This window comes from Trachemys scripta, chromosome 3 (assembly GCF_013100865.1).
Source record: "Trachemys scripta elegans isolate TJP31775 chromosome 3, CAS_Tse_1.0, whole genome shotgun sequence".
NCBI lineage: Eukaryota > Metazoa > Chordata > Testudines > Emydidae > Trachemys > Trachemys scripta.
Genome location: NC_048300.1, coordinates 54,213,198 through 54,231,430, shown reverse-complemented (window position 1 = coordinate 54,231,430; position 18,233 = coordinate 54,213,198). Strand labels below are relative to the sequence as shown.

The 18,233-nt window shown below is 44.3% G+C and overlaps 1 protein-coding gene across 1 annotated transcript in view; it reads left to right on the top strand.

Annotated features, from left to right (window-relative positions):
* Window positions 1–17,790: 17,790 nt before the first annotated feature.
* Window positions 17,791–18,233, top strand: part of TOGARAM2 (TOG array regulator of axonemal microtubules 2) — a 44,072-nt gene continuing 43,629 nt past the window's right edge. Inside the window, exon 1 of the mRNA XM_034764764.1 lies at window positions 17,791–17,914. Within this exon, the coding sequence (XP_034620655.1) occupies window positions 17,887–17,914 (28 nt within the window). The 5' untranslated portion in view covers window positions 17,791–17,886. The remainder of the gene's footprint in view (window positions 17,915–18,233) is intronic.

The window sequence follows — 18,233 nt, the reverse complement described above, 5'->3', positions numbered from 1 at the left end:
GGACTTGGGGGCAAGCTGGATAGTAATTCCCTCTACATCCCCTTTAGGCTGTCCTCTCTCTTGATGACATTATGCTGAGGCAGGTGACTAGGAGGCAGAGAATGGCCTTATTCAAAAAGACAAAGGCAGATCAGCAAGATATGCTGTGAAATTGTTCACCAGGTTGTCCCCCAGAAGTGCTGCAGGAGTGGAAGGGGCTCTTAAGCTATGCTGGGAGGCATGGGTGTGTGGCTGTTCCTTAAAATGTATAAACAGATAAGGTCCTGCCATGATTGTCAGCAGGGCCGGCTCCAGCATTTCTGCCGCCCCAAGCAAAGAAAAAAAAGCCGCGATCACAATTGTGATCGGCGGCGGCAATTGGAAAAAAAGCCGCGATCAGCGGCAGCAGTTCAGCGGCAGGTCCTTCGCTCCTAGAGGGAGTGAGGGACCTGCCGCCCCCGAATTGCCGCAGGTGCCGCCCCTCTCCCTTGGCCGCCCCAAGCACCTGCTTGTTAAGCTGGTGCCTGGAGCCGGCCCTGATTGTCAGCTACGATGCATGTCACAGGGCAATTGCACCTCAGTGAGGAGCAGTAGTGTTTGTACCTTGACCGGGTGTGCAGTGTGCCCTGATACCTGATGCAAACTACGAAAACTAACCAAGTTTCTTTTCCTGTAAGAACTGTCTCAATACACTGTTGAGTTTTGCAGAAATGAATGCTTTCGTCGTTTGAATCTGCTATGGGAGGGGGGCAGCCACAGACTGCACCATGCTGGCAGGTGCCATTTTGAAGCATCTTAAGGTGGGGGCAGGGGCTCCTAACTCACATCAGCCAACAATAATAATAATCATTAATAATAAATTGTAAAGATAGGTACTTACATGCTAAAGATCCTCCCAGGGAATCTCTTTGGTCCTGGCCTGGATTTCTGGCTGTGACTTGGGCACAGCTGAGGCAGGGCGGGAATCAGGATGCGTTGTAGCTGGGCAGGACTGGAGCTGGCTTTCCAACTGGACGTTGTCAGGGTCTTGAGTCACAAAAAATCCTGGGTTTAGGGGGTAGCTCCTTTCCGGCATCCTTCTGCTCCTCCCCTGATGGGTCAAGCCAGTCGTTCTCAGTGGTGGGGAGTGCAGGCAGCAGGCTGTGAATAGTGTCTGAGGGATTGTACTGTAATTGTGTAGAATCCTGTCCAGTTCATCAAAACACTGACAAGTCACATGCCCCTTACCAGATTGTCTCCTTTTATCCCTTGTTTCAATATACTTTATCCTGAGCTGATTTCTCTTTATCCGGCACTGATCCGCATTCCAGTCTTGACCCCTTGCAGACATCTGCTTTGCAATGTCCACAATATGTCCCTAGTCCTGTGGCTGGCCACAAGAGCTTTTTCCTGAACCAATGCTTCTCCCCAGATGGCAACAAGATCCAGGGTCTCAGCACAGCTCCAAGCAGCTATGTGAGACATGTTGTGGGGCTTCTGGAGTGCTATCATGGTTGTATAACCAGAATAGTGATACACTGGGATCCAGGAGCAAAATCTGGCTCTGCACTACCTAAGGGTCATTCTGGAAACTTGACACCATGATGGGGACGGGACACAAGTAAACGGACAGGTTGGTAAAGGTCGAACTGCAAAGCACTGTGGGATAGCTGTTAGAAGCATGCAAAAGTGGTCGGCAGCAATTATGTGCACATGAACAATTGACCAAACTATTTCAATTCAAAGCAAACTTAGTCCACTTTGCAAGAGGACTCCAGAGTTAGTGCACAGTGATGGGTTGCATGGTACCTACGCAACTGTTTTCAAACTGGATTAACTTGAGTCGTTCTAGTTTAAAACCTTCGTGTAGACAAGCCCTTAGTCTTAAGTAACACACAAGAGCCAATTCAAGACGTGCTAGTTGCTGAGCCACTAAGTAATAGTGACTGCAATATAATTAGGTTCAAGGGGCAAGGCAGGTACTGTATTTTCTGGCGTATAAGACTACTTTTTAACCCAGGAAAATCCTCTCAAAAGTCGGGGGTCGTCTTATACGCCGGGTGTCGTCTTATAGGGCGGGTGCTGAAACTTCCGAGCCGGACTGGAGAATCTACGGTCGCCGCATATGGTGGGGGGAGCTCAAAAACGGCCGCGGCCGCATCCCCGCCCGATGACGAGGTGAGGGGGCGCCTCACCGGGAAGGTGTAAGTGAAGGGCGGAGCAAGCTGCAGGTGTCCGGGACGCCCGGGGTATGGAAAAAAGAGAGCGGCGCTGTGCCCAGAAAAACACGCCTCTTTCACCCGTCTGGCCCGCCCTTGTATCCTATTACCGTACCTCCTTCTCTGCCTCTCAGATCTCGCTCCTGAGGACTGCAGTGAAGCGGCGCAGGCGCGCATGTGCGAGATCTGAGAGGCAGAGAAGGAGGTAATAGAATACAAGGGCGGGCCAGACGGGTGAAAGAGGCGTGTTTGTGCTACCGCTCTGATAGTCTTGGAGACAGGGAGGGCTGGGCAGGCAGGGAGAGCTGACCAATCCAAGCAGGCTTTGTATACAACAACCAGCCAATCGCCGGTAAGGTACATCGCTTGCCGTGATTGGCTGGTTGTTGTATACTGGGTACCACATACAGTACAGCACCAGTATCTGTACCTGTTCATACAGTATAGCACCAGTACATACAGTACAGTATACAAATGTCCAACAGTCAAAACCCCATCATGGCTCCACCAGCAAGAAGAAAAAAATATGAAGCCAGTTTCAAACTTAAAGTTGTAAACTTTGCCATGGAACATAATAACTGCGCTGCTGCAAGACAATATGGAGTAACAGAAAAGATGGTTCGGGACTGGAAAGCAAATGAAAAAGCATTAAAGAGTATGCCAAGGGGTAAGTGTGCATTAAGAAGAGGCACTCCACATTGGCCAGAACTCGAAAAACATGTAGCAGACATGGTGAATGAGCATCGCCAAAACGGTTATGTAGTGACACGAAATAAAATACATTTGTTTGCACTTCAGTGGGCCAAATCTAACCCAGATCACAGCAACAGATTTAAGGCCACTGTATCCTGGTGTACTAGATTCATGGGAAGGCATAATATGGTACTGAGGCAAAAGATGAAAATTGCCCCAAAATTACCTGCAGATCTTGATAGCAAAGTAAATAGTTTCCATCGATACGTAATACAACAGCGCACTAAACATGGCTATGCGTTAAGTAGTATTGGAAATATGGATTGAACTCCAATGAATTTTGATATGGTTGGAAATAAAACTGTCCATCAAAAAGGTGAAAAAACAATTTTAATTAAAACAGGACATGAGAAGTCCAGTTTTACAGTGGTACTAGGATGCACAGCTGATGGCGCCAAACTGAGACCAATGATCATTTTTAAAAGAAAAACAATGCCGAAATTCAAGTTCCCTGTTGGTTGTTTTGTACATGTGAATGAAAAAGGCTGGATGGATGAAGAAGGGGTAAAGCTATGGCTTGATAATGTATGGAGCAGGCGACCAGGTGGACTTATTCAAAAATGTAGTCTATTGGTGTGGGATATGTTCAGGGCTCATTTAACTCCCAGCACCAAGAAATGCTTGCAAGACTAAACACAGATGCGGCAGTTATTCCTGCAGGATTGACATTGTTGGTACAGCCACTGGATGTGTGCCTAAACAAGCCATTTAAAGATCGCATTCAAGAACAGTGGAATGAATGGATGGTTAGCGGCGAAAAGTTATTCACAAAAGGAGGAAACATGCGTGCTCCACAGTTGGATGTTTTGTGCAAGTTTGTCATAAAAGCCTGGAATGATATTGATGCAGAAACAGTAATCAAGTCTTTCAAGAAGTGTGGCATATCAAATTCATTAGATGGTATGGAGGATGACTACTTGTGGCAAGATGAAGAGGAAGCCGAAGTTGAGACCACACCATCTGATACGGAATTCGATCCATACGATGACTGCCTTACAAATGTATCACAAGATGTCATTGATGTACTTAGGATATCAGATGACGAACAGGAGGATTTTGAAGGCTTTTAAAGGGAAACTGTCACGCCAGCAAAACCTGTAAAAATACCGTAGCTTGCAGTTATGATGGGCGTTGCTAACTCGCCAGGGACTTGCCCGGCACTTGCTCTCTCTCTCTTGTTTGTTATCTTCCTCCTATCATCATCAGTTCCAGTTTGGTTGACAGCTTAGAAAACAAACAGCATGGCAGCTCCCATGGGCTTATTGTCTTATCCTTCCTTTCAGCTTTAGAGTGAATTAGGAAAAGTTTAATCCACTTGCACTGTTTTATGTTTACATGTTTGATGACAAACAGCCTTATGTTTATAAGTGACAGTTTTCCTGCTAAGTACCTGCATGTCATAAGCATTTGAATTAAAATTATCATATTGAAATCAAATCTGATGTTTTTTTAATTTTTTTTTGGTGTGCGTTGGAAGAGGGGTAGTCTTATACGGCGAGTATATCCCAAACTCTATATTTTAACTGGAAAAGTTGGGGGTCGTCTTATACGCCCAGTCGTCTTATACGCCGGAAAATACGGTACTTAAAAGTGACAGTAAACTTTAAAAAGTAAGATGTCAATAAAATGACATTAGTCAAAAAGACTTGATGTTAAAAGAAAGGGAAGTAAAAATCCTTGGAAGTGGCATGGGTGCTACTTACTTAAACAATATTGGAGACTCAGAAGGCATTTTTGCCTGTGAGCAAAAAGAGAGTCGGGAAGACAAGGAGTAAATCGATATGGTCTAAATGGCAAGGTTCGAGAGGCTATTTGAGTCAAATGCAAATTCTTCAAAAATTCGAAATCTGACCCTGGTGAAACCAATAAACAGGAGCAATAGACAGTGTGTAAGAAGGAAATTAGAAGGGCTGCAGTGGATTCAAAGAACAAATAGCTAACGGTATAAAAGCAAACAACAAGATATTCTTTAAGTCTATCAGAAGCAGGAAGCCTGTGAAAGAATCAATGGGTCTTCTGGATCACCAGGAATTCAAGAGAGAAATTAGGGCACTTAAGGACACTGCTGAGAAGGTAAACAATCATTCTTCACTGCTTAAAATGTCAGGTTTCAGAGTAGCAGCCGTGTTAGTCTGTATCCGCAAAAAGAACAGGAGTACTTGTGGCACCTTAGAGACTAACAAATTTATTAGAGCATAAGCTTTCGTGGACTACAGCCCACTTCTTCGGATGCATACAGAGTGGAATAAATATTGAGGAGATATATATATACACACACATACAGAGAGCATAAACAGGTGGGAGTTGTCTTACCAATTCTGAGAGACCAATTAAGTAAGAGAAAAAAAACTTTTGAAGTGATAATCAAGATAGCCCAGTACAGACAGTTTGATAAGAAGTGTGAGAATACTTACCAGGGGAGATAGATTCAATGTTTGTAATGGCTCAGCCATTCCCAGTCCTTATTCAATCCTTTGTTGATTGTGTCTAGTTTGCATATCAATTCCAGCTCAGCAGTCTCTCATTGGAGTCTGTAAAATGTCAGGGAGATTCTTACCCTGGACCCATTCTTTTCTGCTAAGGAAGATGAGGTATTATCAGAGATTGTGGTGTCAGAAAATGAGGTTCTGGAGCAAACTGATAATTTAAATAGCAATAAATCACCAGGCCAGATGGTGCATCCGAGAGTTCTGGAGGCACTTACAAAAATATACAATATCTCAGTCAAAATAGCCTCTGTTCCACAAGACTAGAGGGTAGCAGATGTTGTACCTGTATGTGACAAAGGCTCTAGGAGTGAGCTGAGGGAAAGAGAAGTAAGTTTTTCATCTGTACCTGGTAAATTGGTTACAATGATAATTAACACCATCCCCCCTGAAAAACTCATGATATGCTAAGGTTTAACCAGCTTGGATTCTGCCAAGGTTAGCAGATGAAAGTAGGCTAAAAACCTTCTTTTCATTGGGTATATGCGGGATTGGCACAAAATGCTAAGAATTATTTTAATTCACCTTGTTGATTCCTTTGTTTTGAGGGAGTTTACCAGTGAAAGGCATTGGTCCTTTGAAGATCCGCTGCTGCTATCATTTTAATAGTATTATAGTACCACCCATAACCAAGATCAAGGCCCCGGGGTACAAGGCACTGCACATACATATAGCAAGAGACAGGCCCTGCCCTGAAGAGTTTATAGTCTAAATAGAACAGATGGACAAAGGATGAGAGAGAGGAAGTATTGCTTTGCCCATTTTATAGATGGGCACACCGTGGCATTAAATGACTTGGTCACACAGCAAGTCTGTGGCAAAACTGGGAACTGAACTTAGGTCTTGTGAGGCTTAGTGTAGTGTCTTAACCACAGAATGATCCTTCCTTTCTGTTCTATTTCAAACAGTGTGAATCTTATAGGGGGACTTACTTAGCCGGGTGACATGTACCTAATAAAATACATTTTGAGGTTAGTCTGGAGGGATTAGCTAATTTTCTGGCATTCTACAATATATTTTAAATCTTATATTGTAGAATGCCAGAAAATTAGCTGATCCCTCCAGACTAACCTCAAAATGTATTTCATATATATATAACTGGATGCCAACAAACTGTGGGACTTGGATGGTTTAGGGTGATGATGTGAGATGGAACTTTTTACTGGTTCAAACAAGTTTAGCAGTGAGAGGAAGATATTATAATTTGGTGTCTGTTTCATGGCCTATATTAAATGAGTTGGGGGTTGTCTCTCCAAATCATAATAGGTAAGTGTTGTAATAGATGGGTTCTCCTGTTGCTGTATGTGACTGGAGAAGGGCTGGTAGCCCCAAGGGACAAATTAACTGTGTTGGTTTCCTCTGTTCTCCTTGTGGTGTGAATTATTGCACATCACAGAAATCACCACCACTATTCACCCCCTTGCTGGCAGTCTGAACAGAGAGGCCAGGGATTGAATGAGCTATGGAGCCTGAATTCCCCTCTGACTCTTGGTGTAGTCCCTCCTGGTCCCAGACACGGTGGGAGAAGCTTGTACTGCTGCTGCATGTGTTTATACCTTGTCTGTGGATAGAGGGTTTCATTGTCCAGGGGTGACCAACAAGGTACCTTTCAACAGCACTAAATTCAGCTACACATAAGTGTGTGTGCACGCATGTGTGTGTAAAAACCCAGCTGAGAAGCTATTTTGAAAAAATTTCAAAGCTAGACACTGATGTGTTGTGCATGAATGAAAAATTCATTATTCTTTAGCATTTGTACTTGGCAGCATAGATGTATGTGCCTGGCACTGTACAGAAAGAATAAAGACCCCCAGCTCTGATTCTGCCCTATACCTTGTGTAGCTACTGACACCCCTGCAACTGGGTGTAAGGTGCCATCCCAGGGCAAATGGAGGAGTTTGATTTAGTAGCACTTTGCAGAGGTGTCAGTAACTGCCCAAGGTGCAAACCAGGGGGGAATCCAGCCCACAGTGATTAGTTAGTTAGTTAGTTCTACTCTCCTACTGATTTTTACCCTGGTGAGACTCCATTCAGTGGAATCATTCCTGATTTACACGGATGTAAATGAGAGGAGAATCAAGCTCACAAGCCTTCCAAAGAATTTACAACCTGGATAAGTTACCTGCAAATTGTATTCTGTAGTAAGGGAGGGTCTAAACCTTGCCCTCTCATTCATGAATTCTGAAGACTCCACTGCTTGACTGGGTATAACACAGCCTTCGTGCTTTTGGGAATCAATCACAGGCAGACCAGGACTCAGCGCACACGTGGCTATTCAGAGTGTGTCTCTGTTCCAGAGTTTGGGTGCTGTTAAGGTCACTCAGGTCCTCTCCATTCCAGCACCCTGGGAGACGCGGGCCAGCCCTGCAGGCAAAGCCTTCCGCTCGCACCTCCTGCTCAAGACTACTTTAGAGAAGTGGTTGCTATGCAGCTTTGTTTGTTCACGGTATATAACACTGTTTGCCTGCTGTGTGTGTAACCTGTAAGTAAGAGCCTATTAGCTTCACACAGAAGAGGGCTGGGCTACAGAGCTGCCATCCATGCCCATCACTTTGAAAATCCTTGGGTCTGGAGCTGGGTGGGAGCCGAGATTCACTGTGGGAGGCAGCTGGGCTTTGTAGCTCCCTGAAGGATCACAAATTTAACAACATGGCAACTAGGCGTCCAAAGTGAAAAAGCAAACCTGTTTGTGAAGGAGGTTAGTGAACTGCCCTGACTCGTACTTTGCTGCTTTTTCTGAGGTGACACTTGTGTGGGGGATGGATGGATCATGCTGATGATCTGTTGCATTGTGACCTGGGGGGGAGCTTGCTTGATGTGAGGGTTCTTTTCCCATAAAGTGACAGGTGCTCAGAAGTGAAAGAGAATTTGGGGGAAAAGTTTGGTTGATGATTTTTCCCAATAGTTTATTAATGTAACAGGAAAAAATGAGCGTCACGGAAATTTCTGGTGGGCGAATCCCTTTGGTTTAGCTGAGAGTGAGTGAAGCTAGGCCACTTTTTAGGAGAGGGAATCCTGAGATGAGTGGAAGAAGATCAGAGCTTGGATCGCTTTGCAGCAGAAGGGTGATGGGAGGACAAGGAAGGGGCAGGAACTACTGTCTGATAAGCCAGGATATTTCATGCAACCTGCTGAGTGAGAACAGGCTTTTCGTAGCTTGGCATAGTTGTGGCTCCTGGCAGGAGGAGTCTAGCACTATCCAGAGAGGGGTAGGGAACTGCCATCTTCCATTCACACACTGCAGAGTCAGGTCTCTTGACTAAGATTTTTTTCGTTGGTGTTAGATCATTATTGTGTGTAGGCAAATAGGAGAGCTTGTGTCTCAGCTTCTGACCCAACTTGATTTGTGTCTCAGTGGGGCCATGAAGCATCAGCTGCATTTCAGGTATTTGATAGAAGCACGCTGCTTCTTTCCCAATAGAACTGAGCTAGGCTCAAGCCAAATCCTCCCCCAAATCAGACCCTGGCTGAACTTCAGAGCTATTTGGATCAAGATCAGGGCTCAGTGTATTTCTGGCCCATTCCTGTAAGACAGTATTAAAATCCTACCTGGCCAATAGTATAACTTGCTAGGTTTCAGTAAAAGTAACCTTTATACCCCAATGAAAAGCTGGAGGGGAGTGGGGCAGGGAAGAGGACGGATTTTGTTTTTCCTCTGAATAAATGGATGATAGAAAATCTAGGTAAGCTTGCAGCCTCTCTGGTATATAGGTGCCCACTCCAAGGCACAAGCACTGTGTAGGAACTAGCCCAGCTCTCATTCACCCTTTGTTTACAAATGAGTGTAAATTATCAAGGAAATAAGGATCTGTGGAAACCAGAGCTGGGAAAGCTTCAGCAAGTAGAAGAAGGGAAGAGACTTGCTCAAAAGCAGCTTCTTTTCCATTTGAAATCCAGAGATGATAGCCTGTCAGAGATAGCAAATGAAGAGCCACTCAATCTCTCTAAGGGATAAGATGCAGGACTCCCTCTGCTCATTATTAGAGATGTTTGCCAGTTACTCTCTCTCCCTCCCTCCCTCTCCAGAGAGAAATCTTTGCTTCATGTTTCTTTCCTTTCCTTCTTTGATAGTGTGTATGCCCCTTTCCTGCAAACTGCAGTTCTGAGCTAGGCAGCGTTGCTGGGATGATGACAGTATTACTTAGTACTTATCCAGAATCTTTCATCCAAGGATCTCAAAGCATTTTGCAAAGGTGGGTGAGTACCATTTCCATTATACAGGTGGGGAAACAAGTCACAGGGATGAAGTGGCTTACCCAAATTCTATGGTCAATGTTATACAGGAGGTCAGACTAGATGTCATAATGGTCCCTTCTGGCCCTAAGATCTATGAATCTAGAAGGCCACAGTGTATCCCGTGGCAGAGTGGGAATTAGAACCCACTTCTGCTGTCTCCCAGCCCTGTGTTCTTAGCACTAGACAATGTTGCTTCCTTTGCCTTATCATTTGTTAGTTTCGATGCTGTGCAGTTTCAAATGACAATCATTTGAATGTTTTTTTCCTGCAAAGTCTGTAAGTTGAATTGTTGAAAAGTTCAGCATTTTAAGCATGAGCCTGATCCCTAACTTCTGCCACTGGGCCTTTCCCCTGCAATAGCTCCGGATGTAAGCTGAGACAGAGTTCAGGAATGACCCTAGGAATGCACTGAGCACACAGGGTGCAAGGTTCCGTGCTTTTGGGACTCTAACTTTCCAGGACCCCCATCCTCAGAGCGTGGGATGGAAAGGCCTACCCCAGCTGTCAAACCTTCCCTATTCCTCCCCCCACCCCCCGAATGACAAGTGACCAAACTCTCCCTCCAGGTTGCCAAACCTTCTCTCCTAAGTCCACCTAACAGAGGTTTCCCTGGAGTCCCTGACACCAGACTTTGCACAGATTCACTTGAGCGTTTAACTTTCTCCTGGAATTTCTGGGGATCTTGGTTTCTATCATCACATGAACTGCTGGTACCCCGCTTGGTCTGTGTTGCTGAATTTCAGTGGCCAGCTGGTCACTCAGGTGAAGAAAAGCTACTTCTGTGTCCTCCCCCGCCTCCGACCTCCAAACTTTTACTGAGTGCAGTTTCGCTGCTCTGGAAGATCTGAGCCTTGTGTTTATTGCTTTTGTGTATCTTTTCAGAGGCCAATCAATACGACTAGCCACGAGTCAGTAAGGACTGCATGTGTGAGCAAGGCTTGCAGGACCAGACCCTTAGACTGTAACTTCCTAAGGGAAGGAACTGTCTTCTTTTGTGATTTGTGTACCACTAAGCAGTGTTGGGATGAACAAATCATATAATAGTAAGAAGGGCTACCGCACCTTCTTAATTACAGTAAAATGAGGTTTGATACACTCACTGGTGTAAGTGAGAGGTCTGACTCCATTGGCTGCTGATTTACAATGATGTAAGAGAGAGGAGAAACAGGCCCCATGTTTCACACCTGTTAACATATTGTTTGTAATGAGGAATCTCTGTTATGAAACTAAAATCTCACTTGGTTCTTTCTAACTGAATGAATTCTCTTCAGATCATGGGGATTTCCCACACTTGATTATTGTTTAGGAGAGAAAGCCTTGGGAAGTCACTTGGAGTTATCTTGGATTTACATGAGTCAGCAGAGCTTGAGGAAATACATCCTAGAATACTTAAGGGACTGTCTGCCGAGATCTCTGAGCCAATATTAGCGATTCTCTGAGAACTCATGAAGGATGGGAGAGATAACTGAGGACTGGAAAAGGGCAAATATAGTACCTACCTATCTATAAAAAGGGGAATAAGGACAACCCAGGGAATTATAGATCAGTCAGCTTAACTTTGGTGCCCAGAAAGATAATGGAGCAAATAAGCAAACAATCAATTTGTAAGCACCTAGAAGATAATCAGATAATAAGTAACAATAAATATGGAGTTGTCAAGAATAAATCATATCAAACCAAACAAATATCCTTCTTTGACAGGGTAACAAGCCTTGTGGATGGAGGGGAACCAGGAGATGTCATGTATTTTGACTTTAGTAAGGCTTTTGATATTATCTCACTTGACTATCTCATAAACAAACTAGAGAAATATAGCCTAGTTGAACCTACTATAAAGTGGGTGCACAACTGGCTGGAAAACCATACTCAGAGTGTAGTTATCAATGGTTCACAATCAAACTGGAAAGGCATATTGAGTGGGATGCCACAGGGATCTGTCCTGTGTCCAGTTCTATTAAATATCTTCATAAATGATTTGGATAATGGCATAAAGAGTACACTCATAAAGTTTGTGGACGATACCAAGCTGGGAGGGGTTGCAAGTGCTTTGGAGGACAGGATTAAAATTCAAAATGATCGTAACAAACTGGAGAAATGGTCTGAATTAAATAGGATGAAGTTCATTAAGGACAAATGCAAAGTACTACACTTAAAGAGGAATAAGCAATTGCGTAAATAAAAATGGAAACTGATTTCCTAGGAAGGAGTTTTGCAGAAAAGGATCTGGGGGTTTTATGGCTCACAAACTAAATATGGGTCAACAATGTATTATTGTTTAAAAACAAACAAACATCATTCTGGGATGTATTAGTAGGAGTGTTATAAGCAAGACACGAGAAATAATTTTTCCACTCTACTCAGCACTAATAACGTCACAAATATCCATTTCTGGGCACCACACTTCAGGAAAGATGTGGATAAATTTGAGAGAGTCCAGAGGAGAGCAACAAAAATTATTAAGTTCTAGAAAACGAACTGCAAGGCAAGATTGAAAAAATTGGATTTGTTTAGTCTGGAGAAGAGAAGACTGAGAGGGGACCTGATAACAATCTTCAAGTACATAAAAGGGTGTTATAAAGAGGATAATGATAAATTGTTCTCCTTAGGACAAAAAAGTAATGGGCTTAAATTGCAGCAAGGGAGATTTAGGTTAGACAATAGGAAAAACTTCCTAACTAGAAGGGTGGTTAAGCACTGGAATAAATTGCCTAGGGAGGTGGTGAAATCTCCATCACTGGTGATTTTTTAAGAACAGGTTAGACAAACACCTGTCAGTGATAGTCTAGACAGTACTTAGGCCTGCTTCAGTGCAGGGGACTGGACTAGATGAGCTATTGAGGTCCCTTCCTGTCCTACATTTCTATGATTCTATGAGTATAACTGAAATCAGATTCTGGCCCAGCATACAGAAATGGCTTAACTTTCAGGAAAGAGGCACAGAGCAGTGTGTGTGATTCCACCCGCCAGGGAAAAGTACATGTGAAAGTATATGTGTTAAAGTACTTGATACTAGCACTACAACAAAATGGTTTCAGGCAAAAGGATGTGGAAAAGGACACATTCTCTTCAGATCAATGGGTGTTTTGCGTGAGTAGCGGTTGATGGGGTGGGCCCAAGCAGCAGTGTTCCCTAAGAGATTGGTGCTGATGCTCTCACTTGCACCACTTTTCCATGCCAGGGGAATCCCCAGCTAGGGAGTTATGGACAATCTTTGTCCCCTTTGCACAAGGGGAGCTGAGCAGGCCGCACAACCTGGCCCATGGGGTCTTCAGGCATGGGGTGTTGGTTTGGCACATACCAGCAAAGTGTATCATACTGACCCTGCTCTTTCTTTCACACTGCAATCCGTTCCCTTACACTTGGGTACATACCCATGGAGGCTCTCCTTCTGCACTCAACCATTGTCTGAGTCCTTGAACACCAAATTTAACCTTGTCACTTTTTGGCCTGGAAGCGACCCAACCCGCGCAAGATTTCACATGCTCATTGTCTATTTGTGCAGATATTTCTAGAACACCTTCCATTGTGGATGCACTATTGTTTTGTATTATTATTTAACGTTTATAGTAGAGTAGCAGCCAGAGGCCCCAGTCAGGATAAGGGCACTTTCCCTCACAGAAACAGCTCACAATGTATAAGAAACTACAATTTAGGGGCCCAATCCAAAGCCCACTGATGTCTCTGAGAGGCTTTCCATTCATCTCAATGGGGCTTGGATCAGGCCCTAAGGCAAGAAATGGTAAAATGTAATCTGTGTGCTTGTCTCTATTGCCTCTTTGTTTCTTGCAGTCACAAAAGGTTGCAGAACAATCTGTCAGCCACCTTTGAGAAATGAATGTACTTGGCCACAGCTCTTAGTGGAGACCTTTACAGTATGTGTTATGAATACATTGTGTACAATACTCAAATAGCTCTGGTGTTCAACATCACACCTCATTAGGGCTGGCAGTCAGTACTGTTCTAACTGATGTTTGGTTACCACTGAAGTAGCTGACAAGGTTTGGCTTTCAAACCAGTTTGCTCCTAACTCTTCATTTGCTGCCCTGAACGAACTCCTGCTTGCAATCACTCTTGTTTCAGAGATGAGCAAACAGTTTGCTGAAGTGAGCGCTGCCCTTGCAAGGAGTCTTTTGTGCAACGTCTTTCGATGGGGGTACTGCACTCTTTAGTCTCTCGGGCTGAAAGAACTCCTCGGGACCCCTTCTGGGCATGTAACTGTGGTACCAGAACTGCAAGAAAGCCTGTTACATTTGAAATTGCATTTTCTTTGCTTGTGCTTCTTGCTGTGCTTGTGTTCTGTGGATATTCCAGCAAACAAGTTTGCTAGCAGAAAAACTCCCGCAAACAGGGAATTTTATATCTGTGGAGAGCAGATTTCAAACATGTAAACTCACAAATTCATTCTAGAAACATTATCTTAAGGGTAGTGCTCATCCAGCCAGGGAACAGGAACATGTCATGTATTCTGTGCATCTAATCAAAGCTGCTCAGATATTGACAACTTGCAATGATCTGCTTACAAACAATGACAAAGTCCATGGGCAGAAATGATTCTACAGATAAACTTGAAGGGTGAATGAGTTTGAGAAAAACACAAGCTGCTCAGGCATAATTAGCAAGAAGAAAAAAATGGTGAAACTAGCAGCTCAGAGATCTTTCTTCCCTTCTTTCTTTTGCCTTGTCTACATTGGGAGTTGGCCCTGTTTCCAGCAATCGATGGCCAGCCACTGAAGCAGCTGCACTGGTTCAACTCTGCAGTGTAGCTAAGGAATGCTTTTTGCTTATCCCTGCTTGAATCCAGAGTAAGCTTCAAATTGTGGGTTTGCTTGTGTCCCCTTGGTGTTTGCCCCCATACAGCTAAATCAGTGGCTGGCCGGTAGCTGTGAATTTGCCCTGATTTAGCAACAGCAACTAGGCTTGAGAACCTTTGTCATCTGCCCCTGTTGGTTTGTTGTCAGCCAAAGTTGTGACTGTGTACATTACATTGCTACAGCTGCATTATTCTGTTTAAGATGGGCTTCCATGGCAGGGGAATGTCAGCAGCTGAGTTTTCATCAGCTCCTCAGAGCTAGCCTAATCCTACGGCCATTAACCTTTGGGGCCCAATTCAAGCCAATTCCAGTTCATAGAGAGCTTTATAGGGGGGTTAAAAGTCAAGTGTAATTTACAAACTAATCCTGTAGGCTTGCAACACTGAGAAACCATCACAGAAATGGCTGGTGGACTGAGAGAGATTTAAATAAAAATAATAACAATAACAAAAACATTTCCATTTTCATTTCCTGGCTGCTAATCATCCCAAGGAAACGAGAATCCCAGGAGGATGAACTTCTTTTAGATTGACCCAGTACATAATTAGAAAGGAGTATAAATTCCTGTTTGTCCAAATGTTAGCAGGGCCCAGAACTGTTCAAATGCAGCTGAATTTTCCTTATCTCTTTGGAAAAGGTTGTTTTTTTAGCATTATTGTTTTCACATCATGGCGTTCCAGTGCTGTTGCTGGTTGTGACTTGTGTGCGATGGAGAATGCCATGAAGTTCCTTTCTGTGTTCATTTCCTTCATCCTGCTGGGATTGGTTTTATAATATCAGAGGCCCAAATCCTGGTCCCTGCAATGAGCCCAGTTTGAATGGATTTGGCGTGTGGGAGATTTTTTTCACATTGGACAGGTAAGGACAGAATCCTACTCCCCCAGCCCTTCCTAAAGGCTGCAAGGCAGCAGTAGAGTCTCACCATAGCTACCGCTCTGGGTTACCCTGGCTTCTGTGGCAATTACCTAACTTCACCTTCACTCTGAAGGGGAGAGGTGGATCTGTGTAATTGTACATTGCCTGTGTAACCTTCACATTACACTAACAAAGTGGTTTGCATTTACTGAACCAGTCTTGCATAGTGGTAAACTGGGGCACAGAGAGATTAAGTGACTGGGCCAAGGTTACACAACAGGCAGTGGCAGAGTTGGGTATACAAGCCAGGACCACACTCCTTTCCAGGGTATTTTTTGGTCCCATTTTTAAATACCTCAAGCTATGGGGCATCTTCTACTTCCTTTGGGAGATAATTACAGTCTAGCAGAACTTACCCTTGGGACATTTCTCTCATATTCACCCTACATTTTCTTATGTTCCATTCCCCCCCCAACCCCTAATTTATACCCTTTGCACCACTAGAAATGATTGCTCTCATTCCTTACACACGTTGCCCCAAAATAGCCTGAATTCTTTGATCTTATGGGCAAGCTGCAAAAGCCATCCATTTGGGCTTGTCTAGAATGGGAAAAGTGGTCGAGGTTAAGCCAGAGTTAGTTAAACATGTTTGCTAACTCTGACTTTTTCTAGTGTACACAAATGCTTCAATAGTGCACCTAGAGAGAGCTCAGTGTCTGGGGCTATGGGTGGAGAGGGGTAGGGCCTTTGCTCCTGTGTTTATTGGCTGGTCTGTTCATTTTCTATTGTATTGGGCTGCAGGGTGCTATTTTAATTGATTGCAAATTTAATTGATGGTAGGGCTCCTAGACCTCATGTACAGGCATTCTTTGTGCTATGTTTTCTAATTGAAAGAATATGTTAATAAATAAATTACTTTGGCTATTCCGCACACTCCTCCTTTAGTCAGAGTTCAACCAAGCTATATGCATTTAGTCCTTTTAATGAATCCATTTCTCTGGCTCCTTGCTGCAGTCAGCTTACTGTGAGCTAAGATCTTTTCTCCATGCTTTTTTTTTTTAGCATCTAAGGATGAAATTTTCAAAAGCATTCGACATTGGAGAAATTCTGCTCCTATTGAAGTCAATGGGAGTTTTATCATCCACTTCAGTGGATAAAATTTAGGCCAATTTATCTTCATTTCACACTGCAATATATTGGCCAAAATGTCCAAAGAAGAGGCAGTTATAAACAGTAGAGTACTGTCTGGATTACTGAAGTGATAGGGACCAAATAAGTAAGGAAACAGACTGGAGCAAGGCTAAATAAAATTGGAAAGAACATCCTTTACAGCACTCTTCCTGCTTCTACACAAACTACCCTTTACCCTGCTAGGCTTTGAGCACTATAATATTGGCCCCAAGGCGCATTAGCCCCTGGGAAGTGTGTGTATGTATTGGTAAGTGTGTGTGTCTAGAGTGTGAGTATGGTTTTGGTGCATGTGCACACAGAGGTCACCACTAAAAATCAACATGGACTGTGCAGTGATGTTTGGCTTCACCATGCTATTTCCTACGCCGAAGTAAATACTACAAATACCAGTGGTGCAGCAAATGTTGGGTGGCACCAAGTGTGTGTTGGTCTGTTTTTCTGTCTGCTGTAGTAAGGGTTGACTGATTCAGAAGAATTCAGGTTCTGGTTTAAAATCTAGCTGCAAAGTTCAGCACAAATGGGCCAAGAAGGCTGATCTACCCTCTCACCCCAGAGACAGATCAGGATTGAAGCAAATTGGTGGGGGAGGGCAGGATACGGGCAGCTCACACTGATGTTGCTTTAACTAGGCTGTGGATATACAGAGGACTCCAGCCTTCAGTTGTTAATCAGGCACCTTTCACTAATGTTCAAATTCAGTTGAATTAAAGAAAAAGAAAAGAAAATCTGCCACTCTTCCCCTTCTGCCCCTCCTTACAGTGGGTCACAGCCCTTCCTAGTGTAACTCTACAATGGAGTTACACCAGGCATAAATTTGCCCCTTTGCCATCAAGAGTTTGAAAACGTAGTTTCTGCTACACAGTCTGCTGTCTGGATGCTTCAGTGGCAACCCTTTCAGAGACAGCTCCCTGCCTCTGTGCTCTCCTTGCCTGCACAGCTTTGGGGAGAATGGCTGCTGGAGGAATTATACTCCCACCTGTGTGCTGGCAACCCTCTGTTTAGAAGCATTAAATGCTCTGAATTACTGAAGTGATAGGGACCAAAAAATAAGGAAACAGATTGGAGCAAGGCTACATAAAATTGCCGGGTTTGCAACAGGTAGAGATTGTTCAGTTTGAATTTGGCATTGAGCTACTCTGCAAGTGCTTTTTAAGCTCTCCCTTGACTTCACCAGTTTTCTGATATGTTCCAGGCAAGAACCCCATTAGACAGGGAAATGTGAGGGAAAGACAGTTTGTCATCCATGTTAATGCTGCTGTATTTCCATGCAGGCCTCTGGACATTATAAAGAGAAGGTACCACCAGCAGCAGCAGGTCGAGTGAAAAGCAAAACAGCAAGTAGCCTCTGAACTGAAAAGAGCCCTTCTGCCCAGACACATGGCAACACATGATGATTTCACATCAGGTAAAGGACTGGATTAGATGCTAGTACTCTGCCTTTTGCAGCACCACAACTGTAGGGTTACCATACTTAACAAATAAAAAAAGAGGACCCTCCACGGGGTATTGGCCCCACCCATTTCCCCGCTCCCAGCCCAGCCCCAACTCCGCCCCTTCCCCGCCCTAACTCCGCCCCCTCCTCCCTCCCACTCCCAGCCACGTGGAAAGGGCTGCCCGAGCGCTACCGGCTTCACGGTTTGCCGGGCAGCCCCCAGACCCTGTGCCCCCGGCCAGCGCTTCCCCAGCGCAGCTGGAGCCCGGGAGGGGAAGCGCCCAGCCGGGGG